This window comes from Pipistrellus kuhlii, unplaced genomic scaffold, assembly GCF_014108245.1.
Source record: "Pipistrellus kuhlii isolate mPipKuh1 unplaced genomic scaffold, mPipKuh1.p scaffold_m20_p_24, whole genome shotgun sequence".
Classification (NCBI taxonomy): Eukaryota; Metazoa; Chordata; class Mammalia; order Chiroptera; family Vespertilionidae; genus Pipistrellus; species Pipistrellus kuhlii.
This window is the reverse complement of record NW_023425523.1, coordinates 2,391,425-2,405,796: the sequence shown is the minus strand read 5'-3', so window position 1 is coordinate 2,405,796 and position 14,372 is coordinate 2,391,425. Positions and strand designations below refer to the sequence as shown.

General features: G+C 37.8%; 1 protein-coding gene across 6 annotated transcripts in view; it reads right to left on the bottom strand.

Annotated features, from left to right (window-relative positions):
• Positions 1–14,372, bottom strand: part of DENND2C (DENN domain containing 2C) — a 43,346-nt gene that overhangs the window by 26,076 nt on the left and 2,898 nt on the right. For all 6 annotated transcript variants that reach the window (XR_006742562.1, XM_045586849.1, XM_045586846.1 and 3 more), the window contains exons 3-6: positions 3,185–4,199; positions 2,538–2,674; positions 1,405–1,517; positions 672–842 (exon numbers count right to left, since the gene is read on the bottom strand). Coding sequence is in view for 5 of the 6 variants with exons in the window: in XM_045586849.1 (XP_045442805.1) it covers positions 672–842; positions 1,405–1,517; positions 2,538–2,674; positions 3,185–4,047 (1,284 nt within the window). In the remaining variant the exon portion in view is untranslated. The remainder of the gene's footprint in view (positions 1–671; positions 843–1,404; positions 1,518–2,537; positions 2,675–3,184; positions 4,200–14,372) is intronic.

Sequence of the window (14,372 nt, the reverse complement as noted above, 5' to 3'; positions counted from 1 at the left end):
TTTCATTTAACAGTAATCCTGAAGACATTCTGAATTACAGAAGAACAAAGTATCATAAAGAGTTTGAAAATATTTTCATGTAATTTCTTAAGTATCCCTCCTAAAATATATGTCTACAAATAATCCCAATTTCTTCATTTTGGTTCCAATGGTTCTGGTTGAGATGACTACAGACTTACTGACTTTTCTCCTTGAGAAAGAAGTAATTTATTTAAGATAATTGCTGAAAATTTCTATTACTAAGTAATAGACAAGTTTCTTTTTTCTCCCTCTGAATGGAAATATCTGTCCCAAATTTAACGGCATGTGCTTTGCAATTACTGAAAATCTAAACTTGCACACAAAACTGAATTCGCTTTGGCAATAATGTGAGCGAGAAGACCGAAGGCAGTTTAATAAAATATCCGATATTCTAGCACTTCCCTCACCCAGGCAGTTGACTGCAAAATGAAGCTCTTTAAGTAAAGTCAATTTTCCAAAACCATCAAGAAACCTTGGCAAAAGCCTGCATTTTTCTGCATGAGCAAAACCCTAAAGTGAAGGCTGCTTTCTAAGTCTCCTGATTCCAGCAGGTCAGTTCTAACCCATTATTTACAACCCTCTAAACTTTAATCATTCTCATTTTATGACAACAAATGCTGAAATAAGAGTCAAAGAAAGAAAATCCTTACCCTTGGAACATTTTTTCTTTTCCTGTTTGCAACTTCTCCAGCTCGGAAGAGCTTCCATTCAGTTAAAGTGACGGGCAAAGTGGTGTCCTTGGTGAGCTTTGACCTTACATAAGCTTGCGAGTTCTTCAGTTCCATGGTCTTCCGCTGAAGGAAGTGAGGTTTGGGAGGAAGCTAACCCGGGAGAAGGAGTGGCGTGGTAAGGGTAAGATCACCTAGTTAATGCCTGTGTTCTAAAATTCAAAGCTATCCATGAAAAATATTGGTCTTTTTAAAAAAATCATCTTACATGAGGATACTGTAATTTCTCTTTTATCAAGCTTCTAACCCAAAGTTCTTCTACTACAATGTAATCAAATTTCCAGAAAACCATGGCTCAGAGTCCTCACTGACTCAAGGCAGCCTTTGCTTCCAGGAGTGGTGAAGGTTTTCAGGGACCAGACTTCCTGTGACTATTAAGGAGCTATGGTAACTAACTATAGTGAACTGCCAAGTTCATGGCCTTTCCAAAGGTGTTTACATTCATTTTTTTTTGAAGTGCTAAACAACAAACAAATAACCCCTCCAACCAAAGAAAATAAAAAGCTGTTTGCTACCCCCAAAACAAAGAATAAAAAGCCACCATTACAAAACAGCCGCATATTTTAATGCCTCTTAGTTTTGTCCTTAGTTAAATCATTTCAACCTTTTTCTAGGGATCAAGATGCAATGTTTTATGTTAATTCTCTGGTTATACCTTGGGTGTTTTGAAGGCACTTCTAGGGGGTGGAAGCTTCCATGCTGAAGGGGATCTCCACATGGGAAAAGACTGCAATGGAATATCTTCATATGGATTTTCTTTGGTGGGATCTTGAAAAATAACAACAACAAAATAAGTTTAGAGGAATATAACTAAATGAAAACAAAGTGACTATAGCTAGGAAAATAAATGTTTTTAAAAAAAGTATGTTCAGTTTTCTATTCCCCATTGCTGGAGGGAGGGAGGTCTCAAAATTAATGGCATGTTAAGCTTATAAACTACTCAGGTGTCCAAAAAAGCTAAAAATATTCGCAAAATACGGTACTATAAACATCTACTTCTGAACTGAGCAGTCCACTATACTAGTTGTACACTCCATTAAAGAATCAAAGAATTTATGCAACAAAGGTTTCCATATTAAAAAGAAAAATCTAGAGCAATGCCAAAACCGGTTTGGCTCAGTGGATGGAGGGTCGGCCTGCGAACTGAAAGGTCCTGGGTTCAATTTCGGTCAAGAGCATGTACCTTGGTTTCGGGAGGGGGTGTGCAGGAGGCACCTGATCGATGATTCTCTCTCATCGATGTTTCTAACTCTCTATCTCTCTCTCTTCCTCTCTGTAAAATATCAATAATATATATATATATATATATATATATATATATATATATATAAATATAAATAAATCTAGATCAAGATATGCTTGATTGTAAAAGAAAACAACATCCTTATAGTTAAGGGCTCCATGAAATACATACCGTATTTTTCGGACCATAAGACGCACCAGTTTTTAGAGAAGGGAAATGAAGAAAAAAAGATTCTGAAACAAATAGTGTCCTAAAATATTTTATGTGCATTAAAACCCAACATCACAGTCATAAACACATGTAATCAACCCTGTAAAGTAAACAGCAGCATTTAGAACCATTTTAGAGCCGGGCAAGCACACAGAGACCACACAGAGCCGGGCAAGTAAAAAAACTTTTTTTTTAAAGTATATGTGTAGGCTATATTTGGACCATAAGACGCAGGGACTTTCCCCCCCCCCACTTCTGGGGGGAAAAAAGTGCGTCTTATGGTCCGAAAAATACGGTACTCATTCAATTGAATTGCAAAGTTTGTGGACACCTACATATGATATCCTCGTAGATATTGTCCTCAGACTGTGTGTAATAAAGTGCTGAGCCAGAATTTCTTCCAAGTTCTTCATGCATCTTCTGTGTGTTCCGATTTCGGAAGTGCTGAATGTCTTCAAATTCAAAGGATTTCCTTAAGAAAGGAGAAGTATGTTCAAGTTGTATCTTTTAAAACTCTAATCTTTTTTTAAAATTGTTCTGACAGACCAAAATTCGTAAGGACTTATGTGCAAAATTACAGTGTTTTCTCAGGTATCTAAGAGTAAACTAGGCTAATGCCCTGTCTGCACAATGAGAAAATTGGAGGCTTTCAGCCGATTTCTATTCATGTTCTTCATTGGGTACCTTTCTTAAATTCATCTCTGATAAAAAGGGAGACTGGGGCCAGCACGCTCGAAATGCAGTAGAAGCATGTACCTGCTTCCCTGCTCCTGCTTCAAGATAGGGAATGTTGGAAGACTGTGTTAGCTATGAGGCATGCTTCTACTATTGTATTTCCTCATGTACGGTATTTTCCTCTTGGGGTAATGAACACCTGTATAATCCAATTAGAGGAATGGAAACTGTTTGAAAAGAAAAAAGGAACTCCAGAGTCCAGTAAGGAAAATACTTACAAGTCATTACCTATCGAATGAAAACATACCTTTTCGATCTCCCTCTGATTTTCCCCCCGTATTTCTTTGGTTCAGGTTCCTGAGAAGAGGCCAAACAAGACTCCGCACAAGAATTATTTTCACAGTGTTTTCTGTCACAGTTTCTTTCTTTACATGGCACAACACCAGATTCAGACAAATATCTGAATGTCCTACGAGGTTTTGGCAAAGGATTTATAGAAGGTCCACATTCTTGTGCTTCCGGTTCAGAATAGATATTTTCCAAGCTCTTGGTTACTCCATAGGAACCCTCCAGATCTCTGAAGTCCAGTTCCTTTTCCGAAGAGACGCGATGTTCTAGAGCCAAATTGAGGACTTTATCCGGGGGAAGAGCCTTGAGTTTCTTCCACAGGATCTGTGAGGTATAGAAATTCCCTGGAGGTAACGAAGTCTCTGGATCCAAAGCAACTTCTTTCCAGCTTTCAATCTGTTTGACCCTTGAACATACCCAGTTGGATTCTGATTCACTTTTAAAGAAGTGAGTATTGTCACATTCATGTTTCTCACTTTCATCTGCACTTTGGTCCCGGCTTTTGGCATCTTCATTAATATCTAGACCAACATGTTGAGAGTTGGTTACATCCAACCTTTTGCTCTTTCCCTCAGCAACACGATTCTTCTTAAGAAGAATCTCCTGGTGACAGTTATTATATCTCATTCCAAGGTCCTTTCGGTGCCACTTATCTGGATTAGATAAACCATTAGTCCGTCCTTCCCACTGAGAAATTTTTTGTTTGATGTTTTTGCAGTGGCTTCTTGACAGTGTCTGAACAGCAGAACGAGAAAAACCAACATCCATGTTCCCAGTTGGGTGCATACCAAAGTGATGAATTTTACTGAGGTTCCATTGCATGTAACTGGGAAATTCTGTGTTCTTTATCCTGTCAGTTAGAATCCAAATAATTCCAGTATTTTTTTTTCATCTTTAACTTGGAAATTTCTTTATAAAGATGTTTTAATCATTGAACCTTGTTGAAAATGGCTATAACTTTATTTTGAATAATCCTGTTAAAATAAGAAAAGAATATGTTAAGGTTTATAATTTTTTAAAAATATATTTTTATTGAATTCAGAGTGGAAGGGAGAAGGAGAGACAGACAGAAGCATCAGTGATGAGAGAGAATCAAGGATCGACTGCCTCCCGTATGCCCCCCAACTGGAGATCAAGCCTGCAACCTGGGAACCTGCCTTGACCGGGAATCAACTGTGACCTCCTTGCTCATAGGTCTATACTCAACCACTGAGCCACACCGGCTGGGCTATACTATTTTAAACATCACTACACACTGCCCACCTATCTCTAAGTATTTTGAGTTTACAAAAACATACCTGTTGTTCATTAAGTAATTCAACTCCATAAAGGCATACCTAAAATATTAGTTGTAGTATTTCTCAAATTGTCAGTTTTAATGTTCTGCCATATTTAATTTCCTAAAGTTTGGCAGAAAGAGTTTTTTTTTTTGTTGTTTTTTTTTAAGAGATTATATATATTAGTGTGCAATATTATTTTGTAATAATTCAGCTCTTTACAAAACATTCTCTTAACCTACAGAGTATTATAAAAAGCATACATACACAGAAAAAGGTTTATGTATATATCCAAAGGAAGAACCAGCTATTCTAGAAAAACACCAATAGCTAATTTCTTCCTCTTAATCCATTTTGAGAAATAATATTAGCCCATCACATACCCCTATTTCAACATTGTTATTAATAGCAGAGGATCCAATACACACAGTGCTAAAGATAATCCAAGGTACCATTAACTAATTCTTGCTTTAAAATGTAATAACCTATTATGTCACTGACAGAAATTTCCACATCTCTGTCACCACACCCTTGACCCAGATCAGCAAAAATACTTACAGTTATTATCACATTCCTTCCTTTCACAGAGGCTTCACTCATAGAAGCCCATGAACTGTTTCCTCAAATACAAAATTTGGCAGAGGATTTTTCCTATCAACTGAGTAAAGACCTGATCTCAAGTTCTACTGCATGTGGGTTATAAATAGAAGCTGATTCAAAACTTCCTGAGGCAGGGTCATCCTTCCTCGAGCTTCGTCTGTGTGGCCCTGATTAACAGGCAGGAAAATATCTTGGCCCAGCTGTCAGTGACGCTGACCCAAACTGAGACACACGACACACACAATGCACACGCAAAATGTATTCTAGGCAGAGCAGGACTTGCATCAGCTTTCATTTCAACTGTTCCTGTGCGTTTGTAGGAAAACCAGCTTTGTCAGCAAATAAATTTTGACAAGGACCTGATGCAAAGAAAATCATTCTAAAAAACCCTCCTGTAAAAAATGCAAGACAGGAACACAGCAGGCAATTATTGTCCCAAAGCCTCATCCCTAATACCTTCACACTGTGGATTAGGGCTTAAGCATATGATTTTGGGAGGAATACAAAAATTCAGTGTAAAACACCGTTTGGTTAGTTATGGGAATAACTCAGAGAGTCACAAAGCTCTGGCAAATAGAACCTCTGAGAGCACCCGTCGGAATCAGTGAATAGCAAAGAAGAATTATAACTTATTTGGAATTTTAAAAAATAATGTGGATAACCAACATAATTTGTATCACAAAGTTAGCATTATTCAGAGTCTTTGGCTTATGCCTCAAAATTCTGAATATAGTCTGCATTAAATCAACTATCATTTTTCATTAAAAACAATTCCCATGACAGATCTCAACAGAGTTGTAGAATTGTTTAAAAATTCATTTTTTTTTTTTTTGAAGAATAGTAGTTCTTGCTTTGCAATTAGGCACAATAACTGCTTAAGAAGTTTATAGTGTCCATTATTGGTAATATTGTGGGTTGGTTTGTTTTTTGTTTTTTAGTTTTTTGTTTTTTTTCTATTTTGGGGATTCACTTTTAGTTACCTGTAAGGCTGTTTCCTCTGATAGGACTGACATAAAAGACTGATATCCTATATGTGCTTGCTTTGAAGGTTTGTTATTCAAAACAGACAAGATAATAGAAGTTTAAAAGATAGACGCCAATTTGACATTTGTTTTTTTTTTCTTCTCTTTTGCTTTGTTCCTTTATCATTTGCTTTAAAATAATTTTAGCTAAATTCAATGAGGAATTTCATTCAAGATTTAGTCCTGTGAGTTTAAAAAGTTTATCCAGGGGCTTTACAAATGACATACTATAGTAGTATTTTAATTAAATATACTTAATAAAAAAGCAAATAATGTGAGCAGTTCAAATTTCTATCCATCTTCCTGAGCATATTTTATTATTTTCGATTTTTCTCTGACACGTCTTAGCATCCTCTTCTGTAAAAGGTACATTTTGAGACTTGGTTTATTTTAGGTCTTTCAAGACAGCATCACAGACGCATGTACTTCTCTGGGCTATTAATGCTACTTCTCTTTTCATTTCCATCCCTGAGGGTCTGCTTTTCCTAAGTATACTTAGCAAGAATGACTCCAGAATATTAAGATTCTGCAGGTCATGGAAAAAGTATACGGAAATAGTTAAGGAGAATTCAAAATTGGAAGACAATTACAGTGGGAGCACACAGGAGTGAACTCCGGATAAAGGGCTAAGGAAGGTTTCACAGAAAACTTTGAACTGGCCTTGGAAGTACACTGTGTGTACCTGAAGTAATTAATAGTTATCATTTATTTTTTTATTTTTTTAAAGAATACTGTTTTTTATTTTTATTTATTTATTTTTAATATATTTTATTGATTTTTTTATAGAGAGGAAGAGAGAGGGATAGAGAGTTAGAAACATCAATGAGAGAGAATCATCGATCAGCTGCCTCTTGCACACCCCCTACTGGGGATGTGCCCACAACCAAGGTACATGCCCTTGACCGGAATCGAACCCGGGACCTTTCAGTCCGCAGTCCGACGCTCTATCCATTGAGCCAAACCGGTTTCGGCAGTAGTTATCATTTATTGATCAGATTTTATATGCCTAGAACTGTCTGAAACACTTTATTTACATAATTTCATATTTAACCCTCAAAACCTCCTAGAATAAGTAAATACCTCTCTCTCTGTGGCAGTGCGTGCTAAGAGACGTATCAGCTACTTAACCTCTTTGCGCCTTGTTTTTCCTCTGCAAAATGAGAATAACAATAGTATTTATGTCACGGGCTGTTACAGATATTAGATGGGTTAATATTGGTAAAGGGAGCAGAACTACACCTTAGGCTCATAGTGATTGCTCAGTAAGCATTATCATATCCAGAGAATCTCTTGGCAGAGGGTGGGGGGAGCTGTAATGATCAAGATTGATCAGAATCTTGGCATATGGTGGAAAGAGTGCTATCTACTGGATATTTAAATGGCCATGGATTTGATAGGTGATTTCAAGAGCTCTAGTCTGCAGATGACTGCCTTCTGGGGTGGACTGGGATGGGACCTCTCCCTGCTGTAGAGTACTTGCACCTCACTCAAGTCTCAGAGAGACAGGAGCCAGGGAATATTCCAACAAAGGTTCATCATAGATAAGGATCGTTTCACAGATAAGGAAGCAGGCTAAGAAGGATTAAGTAATTTGACTACAGTAACACAGCCAAGAAACAAGTCTGGTGGTATGAACTCTGTGTAACTCTAATCTAGTTTTAAACTACTAGCTGATGCAAATTATTTGGTGTTGGAATGTAACATGTCAGCAAGACAAATTGCAGGAGTCAAAGCTGGAATCAGAGGGTGTTCCAACTAGTAACCTAGCTAATTTTTTATTTATTTATTTATTTATTATTGGTGGTTTGTTTTTTTTTGTTTGTTTTTTTGTAATCTAGTTTAGAGACAATCTAAGTATGGCTACTATAAATGGTACCCTATCCAGAAGCACTAGTCCTAAGAGATCATATGGGCCACTGGCGAAACAGGCCTTAAATAAAGAATAAAAGCAACTAACTTCCCAAACAAACTTCTTATATTATTAAGTGAGCCAAGTTTATAACAGAATTTGTAGAAAAATCCAAAATCCCTAGGAATGTTGCAGCAGACTCTTCAGCAGAGACCAATGTAGACTTGGAAATTAGATTCACAGAGTGCTTCGTATACTAAAAATTCTCATCTGATTTCTATATTGAATACAGGGACCAAGATCCTATCAACTCATGCCTTGACATACATGTCTCCTTTATAAACCTAGACATTCTTTGGGATGCACATTTGATTTTTTATGTGAAAGGTATGAAAATGTTCCATTAATAGGTAAGACAAAGATGTAGCAAAACAGATATAAAATCTTATTATTCTTGCCGAAACCGGTTTGGCTCAGTGGATAGAGCATTGGTCTGTGGACTGAAAGGTCCCAGGTTCGATTCCGGTCAAGGGCATGTACCTTGGTTGCGGGCACATCCCAATAGGGGGTGTGCAAGAGGCAACTGGTCGATGTTTCTCTCTCATCGATGTTCCTAGCTCTCTATTTCTCTCCCTTTCTCTCTGTAAAAAAACCAGCCAATGTTTCTCTTTCCGTCTCCCCCACTCCCTTCCATTCTCTCTAAAAATTAATGAAAAAATTAATTTTGAGGTGAGAATTAACAACAACAACAACAACAATCTTATTGTTATGGCCAAAGCGGAAAAGAATGGTTTAGTTTGCACAGTGGTCACTCTTACAGTCAAAGTTAGATAATGAATGTCTAGTTGATCCCTCAGATGATAATCCACATTGTTCAAATCTCTAAAATTCTGCTGATTGTTCAAGCCTGAAGTCAGCTGGTGTCTAAATCACCTGCTTTCTGCTAAGTATTCCACCTTAGCTATGGTTTCACTTGCCATGGTTTCAGTTATTTACCGTCAACTGCCATCTGAAAATATGCGATGGAAAATTCCAGAAATAAACAAGTCAAATGTATAAAACTGCACGCTGTTCTGAGAGGTGTGATGAAATCTCATGCCATCCCTTTCCGTCCTGCCTGTGACGTGATCTCTCCCTTCATCCAGCAGATCCGCACTGTTTACACCACCCACCTGCGAGTCATGCAGTAGCTCTCAGTTACCAGATCAGTTGTGGTATCCCACTGCTTGTGCTCAATCCTTGTTACTTAATAATGGCCCTAAAGCACACAGTGAAGCTGGCAATTTAGATATGCTGAAGAGAATCCGTAAAGTGCTTCCTTTGTGTGAAAAGGCAAAAGTTCTCGACTTCATAAGGAAAGAACAAAAATCATATGCTGCAGTTGCCAAGATCTCCAGCTAGAATGATTCTTCTACTGTGAAATTGTGAAGAAGGGAAAAAAATTTGTACTACTTTTGCTGTCTCATCTTAAACTGAAAGAAAAAAAAAAAAAAAAAAAAAAAAAAAATGGCCACAGTGCATGATTAGTTCCTAAGATGGAAAAGGCATGAAATTTGTGGATGAAAACCTGACATCTTTGTGGCTCGATAACCCCCATCCCCCTTCAGACACATCATCAGGTCAATAGCAGCCTTAACACTATGTCAGAATGCCTATGTCATTCACCTCACTTCATCTCACCAGGAAGATATTATATCATCTCACTCAATGCAAGATGGGTGAGTATAGTATAATATGTATTTTGAGAGAGAAAGATCACCTGCACATATTGCTATTACTAGTATCTACACTAATAAAAGAGTAACATGCAATTGACCATACCTCCGTGATGCCCACCAGCCAATCAGGATGTGCAAATTAACCCAACAAAGATGGCGGGTTAATCTGCATATGCAGGAGCCCAGTGGCTGGGAATGGGGTGTGAAGCAGGTGGGAAGGCGGAAAGGTGGCTCCAGGCTGCAGCGGAAAGGCAGCCCTCGCCAGAGCAAAGACGGTGCCGGCAGCCAGGGAAGGAAGACCCAATCCTGCACAAATCTTCATGCATCGGGCCTCTAGAATTACTATACTTGTCCTATTTTATTATTGGTTATTGTTGTTAGTTTCTTACTGTGCCTCACATGTAAGTTAAACTTTATCATAGGTATGTAAGTACAGGAAAAAAACAGTATCCGCAGGGTTTGGTACTAGCCACGGTTCCAGGCATCCCTTGTGGGACTTGGAACATAACTCCCACAGATTAGGGAGGACTATTATATTAGACAATGTTTGTGAAGGGAATGAAAACTAATTTTCTTATAATAGAATCCCTGGTATATATAATATATGATCATTAGTACTATTAAAGCACATTCTTGGACTGAAACAAAATCACTACATAAGTTTAATCCAGCTAGCCTATAAAGTAATGTTTTACCAAATACTAACATTTTAAAGATACTCAACTAAATTTAACTAAGAAAAATAAATTTAGAAAGGTACTTTCAAAAAGTGAAAATTACAACCTCAAGGTTTAAAAATTATTTTCCAAATAATCAAATGATATGGTCCATTATCCACATCACTGCTCCTCTGCCATAAATAATAAGGCTATAATTTAACAAGCGAGTATTTAATGTTATCTAATGCTGTGACTGAAGTCAACTCAGTCCTCTCAAGCGAGTTCAGTTCTTACATATTTCTGATCAGCCACAGAACCTAACCACTACTATTCAAATATTATCAGCAAATAAAATGTAAAGAGAAAAAAAAAAAAAACCCAGGAGATGCAGAAGAGGTATGTTTGCATAGCGATGTGACATTTTAAACGACGATAATTATTATTTATTAAATGTCTGCATGTGCCAAGCACTGTGCTTGGTTAGAACCTACTTTCATTATTCACTTAATTCTCAGGGTGTGAATGAGGAAGCGGAGGCTGACCTGACTAAGTTACTCAAGGTAATACAAACTTAGTTCCGCTTCCCTCCGAAGCCTGTGCTTTTAACCACTAGGTATTATTACTTGCTTGTGGGTAGACATAACAATAATATCAGCTAATATAACAGGATGTCAACTGCAACTTTTCCTGTCCTCTCCGAGTTTCAGCAGGGGCCTCAAAGGCCAAAAATCAAAACAATAGGAGTTGCCGAAACCAGTTGGGCTCAGTGAATAATGCGTCGGCCTGTGGACTGAAGGGTCTCGGGTTCGATTCCGGTTAAGGGCATGTACCCTGGTTGTGGGCACATCCCCAGCCGATTGATGTTTCTCTCTCATCGATATTTCTAACTCTCCATCCCTCTCTCTTTCTCTCTGTAAAAAAATCAATAAAAATATATATTTAAAATAACACAATAGGAGTCAAATACTTTCATATTCTAAAGAGAAGTGCAAGGATTACAAAGTGGGATAGCCCCGAACTGGCTCTGCTGGCACTGGTTCATTAGCCGTGTCAATACTTCATGAGAATTATAATTTGTTAATTGTAAGAATTACAAGAGACAATAGAGAGGATTTTTTAAAGAAACTGGGCGGGGTGTGTGTGTGTGTGTGTGTGTGTGTGTGTGACTCCCAGGAAAAAGGAGGAGGTACTTCCTGCCCACCTCAAACCGAGAGATTGGAAGATAACCAGAGCACGCGGGGGACATGGGGACTGATGACTCCCAGCTGTGCGGATAAAGAGAGCTGACTCAGAGCTAAATTTTAAAATCAGATTAAATGTTTCAGCAAAAGAGGAGGTTTTACAAAATGCTACAATGTGGGAAATTACATGTAAAATTAACTTTAAAAACAATTGTTTAAAAACAATTATATTAATGCAATGTTAGTAACTATATAATTAAAACTTACCTTTTATTGAGGTATAATTTTGTAAAATATATTTTATTGATATTTTACAGAGAAGAAGGGAGAAGGATAGAAAGTTAGAAACATCCATGAGAGAGAAACATCAATCAGCTGCCTCCTGCACACCCCCGACTGGGGATGTGCCTGAAACCAAGCTACATGCTCTTGACCGGAATCGAACCTGGGACCCCTCAGTTCACAGGCCGACGCTCTATCCACTGAGCCAAACTGGTTTCGGCTATTGAGGTATAACTGACATATAACATTTCTATTAGTTCCAGGTCTACAACTAATGATTCAATATTTGTATGGCATTTTGAAAGGGACACCATAATAAATCTATTAAACATGTTAACATACATAGTTATAAAATTTTTTCTTGTCATGAGGATTTATAAGATTTAATCTCATCAGCTTTCAAATATGCAATCCAGTATTACCAGCTATAGTCACCAAGCTTTACATTATATCCCGGGACTTATTTTATAGCTACAAGTTTGTCCTTTTGACCTCCTTCACCCATTTTGCCCTCCTACTCCCCTCTCCCCAACCCCCACCTATCCCACCCTCTCCTGGCAACCACCAATCTGTTCTCCATATCTATGACCTTGTTTTTTTTCTTTATATTTTAGATTCTACATATAAGTGAGATCATATGGTATTTGTCTTTTTTGTCGGACTCATTCACCTTGAGGTCCATCTATGCTGCCACAAATGGCAAGAGAGAGAGATAGATAGATAGATAGATCAATCTTGCATTTCCTATGCACTCATCTATCTATGGATGCTTAGGCTGTTTCTAAATCTTGGCTATTATAAATAATGCTATAATGAACAATGGGGTTCAAATATCTTTTCGAATTAGTGCTTTTGTTTTGGATAAATATCTGAAAGTGGAACTGCCAGACCATACGGTAGTTCTCTTTTTAATATTTTGAGGAAACTCCGTACTATTTTCCATAGTGACAGTACACAAAGGTTCTCTTTTCTTCACATCCTTGCTAACACTTATTATTATTATTATTATTATTATTATTATTATTATTTTACAACAGTCATTCTAACAAGTGTTGTGGTTCTGATTTACATTTTCCTTATGATTAGTGAGGTAGAGCATCTTTTCATGTGCCTGCTGGCAGCCTAAATGCCTTCTAGATGAAGTTCATCTTAATCTTTTAATTTAATTATGCTTTTTAAAACCCTTTCTAAAGGAAGAAATAACTGACCCAACTCAGATTTTTTCAGCTTCCTAAATAGGTTTGAATAACTTTAAAGTAACCTAGTTTTCAAATCACGAGCTCAGGCGTGGCTAAACTAGCTCCTTAGGAAAGCATTAGGGTGGTGGGGGGAAGGCAGCAAAACTCTTCCTTTCTAGAGTGTCCAAAGGTTCAAAATGTTTCCAGAAACGAAAAAGAAGCAATTTTAAAAAAGCGTTAAAAGTCATAAGTAATACATTTTATAAACTTGGAAAAGAAAGAAAACTAGGAAGAATATTTATGTCTACCATGTTCAGCATAATCGCTGGTATATTTTGGTATATTTCCTTCCTGTCTTAGTTCATAAGCATAGTTTTACACAGCTGCAATTACAGTGTATATGTAATTGTATCCGGCTTTCTTTTTACTGGTATATAAAAAGATGCACTTTTCAAGGATTTAAAACTAGAGACATAACAGGCTCTCCTAAACACATACATTCATATCCAATTCTATAGTGTAACTTCCTATCTCATTCTAAAGCTTAAAAGCCAGAAGACAGATTTCTCAAGTTTTCAAATCACATCCCCAAATTATACATCCATTGGCTATTGTATCTCACTTGGCAACATAAAAGCCACAGAAAATAAAACTGCATTTACATAGTTATTAAACATCCCCGGACTCTCAAATTACTACTTAAAATAAAACACATGAAGAATTAGGCCTGCAATATTTTTACCCTCAAGCCCAACAATATCATTAAGAAATAATCCAAGTTGTTATTAAGACCAAAATTGTTACACCTCGCCCTGGGACAACAGCCTAAGGCCACCGGGTGGCAGAGGGGAAGGCAGGCGCCCCAGCCTGATGCTAGGACCACAGGGCCCAAGGCAGGGATCAGAGCACAGAGCAGGAGGAAGGAGAGCATCTGTGTCAGAGGGATGCTGGTGTGAGCTGTCTGCCCCCCATAGAGGGTAGCCTGGCAAGGGATGTTAGTGCCTGAGCAGAATGAGGGGGCAGCCAGGCTGGTGCGGGTGGGCAGAGCCAGAGTGAGGTGAGGAGGGGATCCCTGTGGGAAGGGGCAGCCTGGCACACTGTACTGACAAGCAGACCTTCAGCTGGGTTTCAGCCCCTCACCTGGGCACCGAAGTGCAATAAACAAACTACTCACCCAAACAGAGCACCCTGGTTGAATGTTATGCAAGGATTAAAAAGAAGGAGGTAGAGATTTGTGTGAAGATATGGAAAGATGTCCAAAATGTGAGACGAAAGCAGAAGGGGGAAAAAAATATCAGTTCAATATTGAAATTTTGTTATTAAAAAACATTGGAAAAATCTGCCAAATGAGAATGCCTCTCAACCAGAAAAATTCTAAATT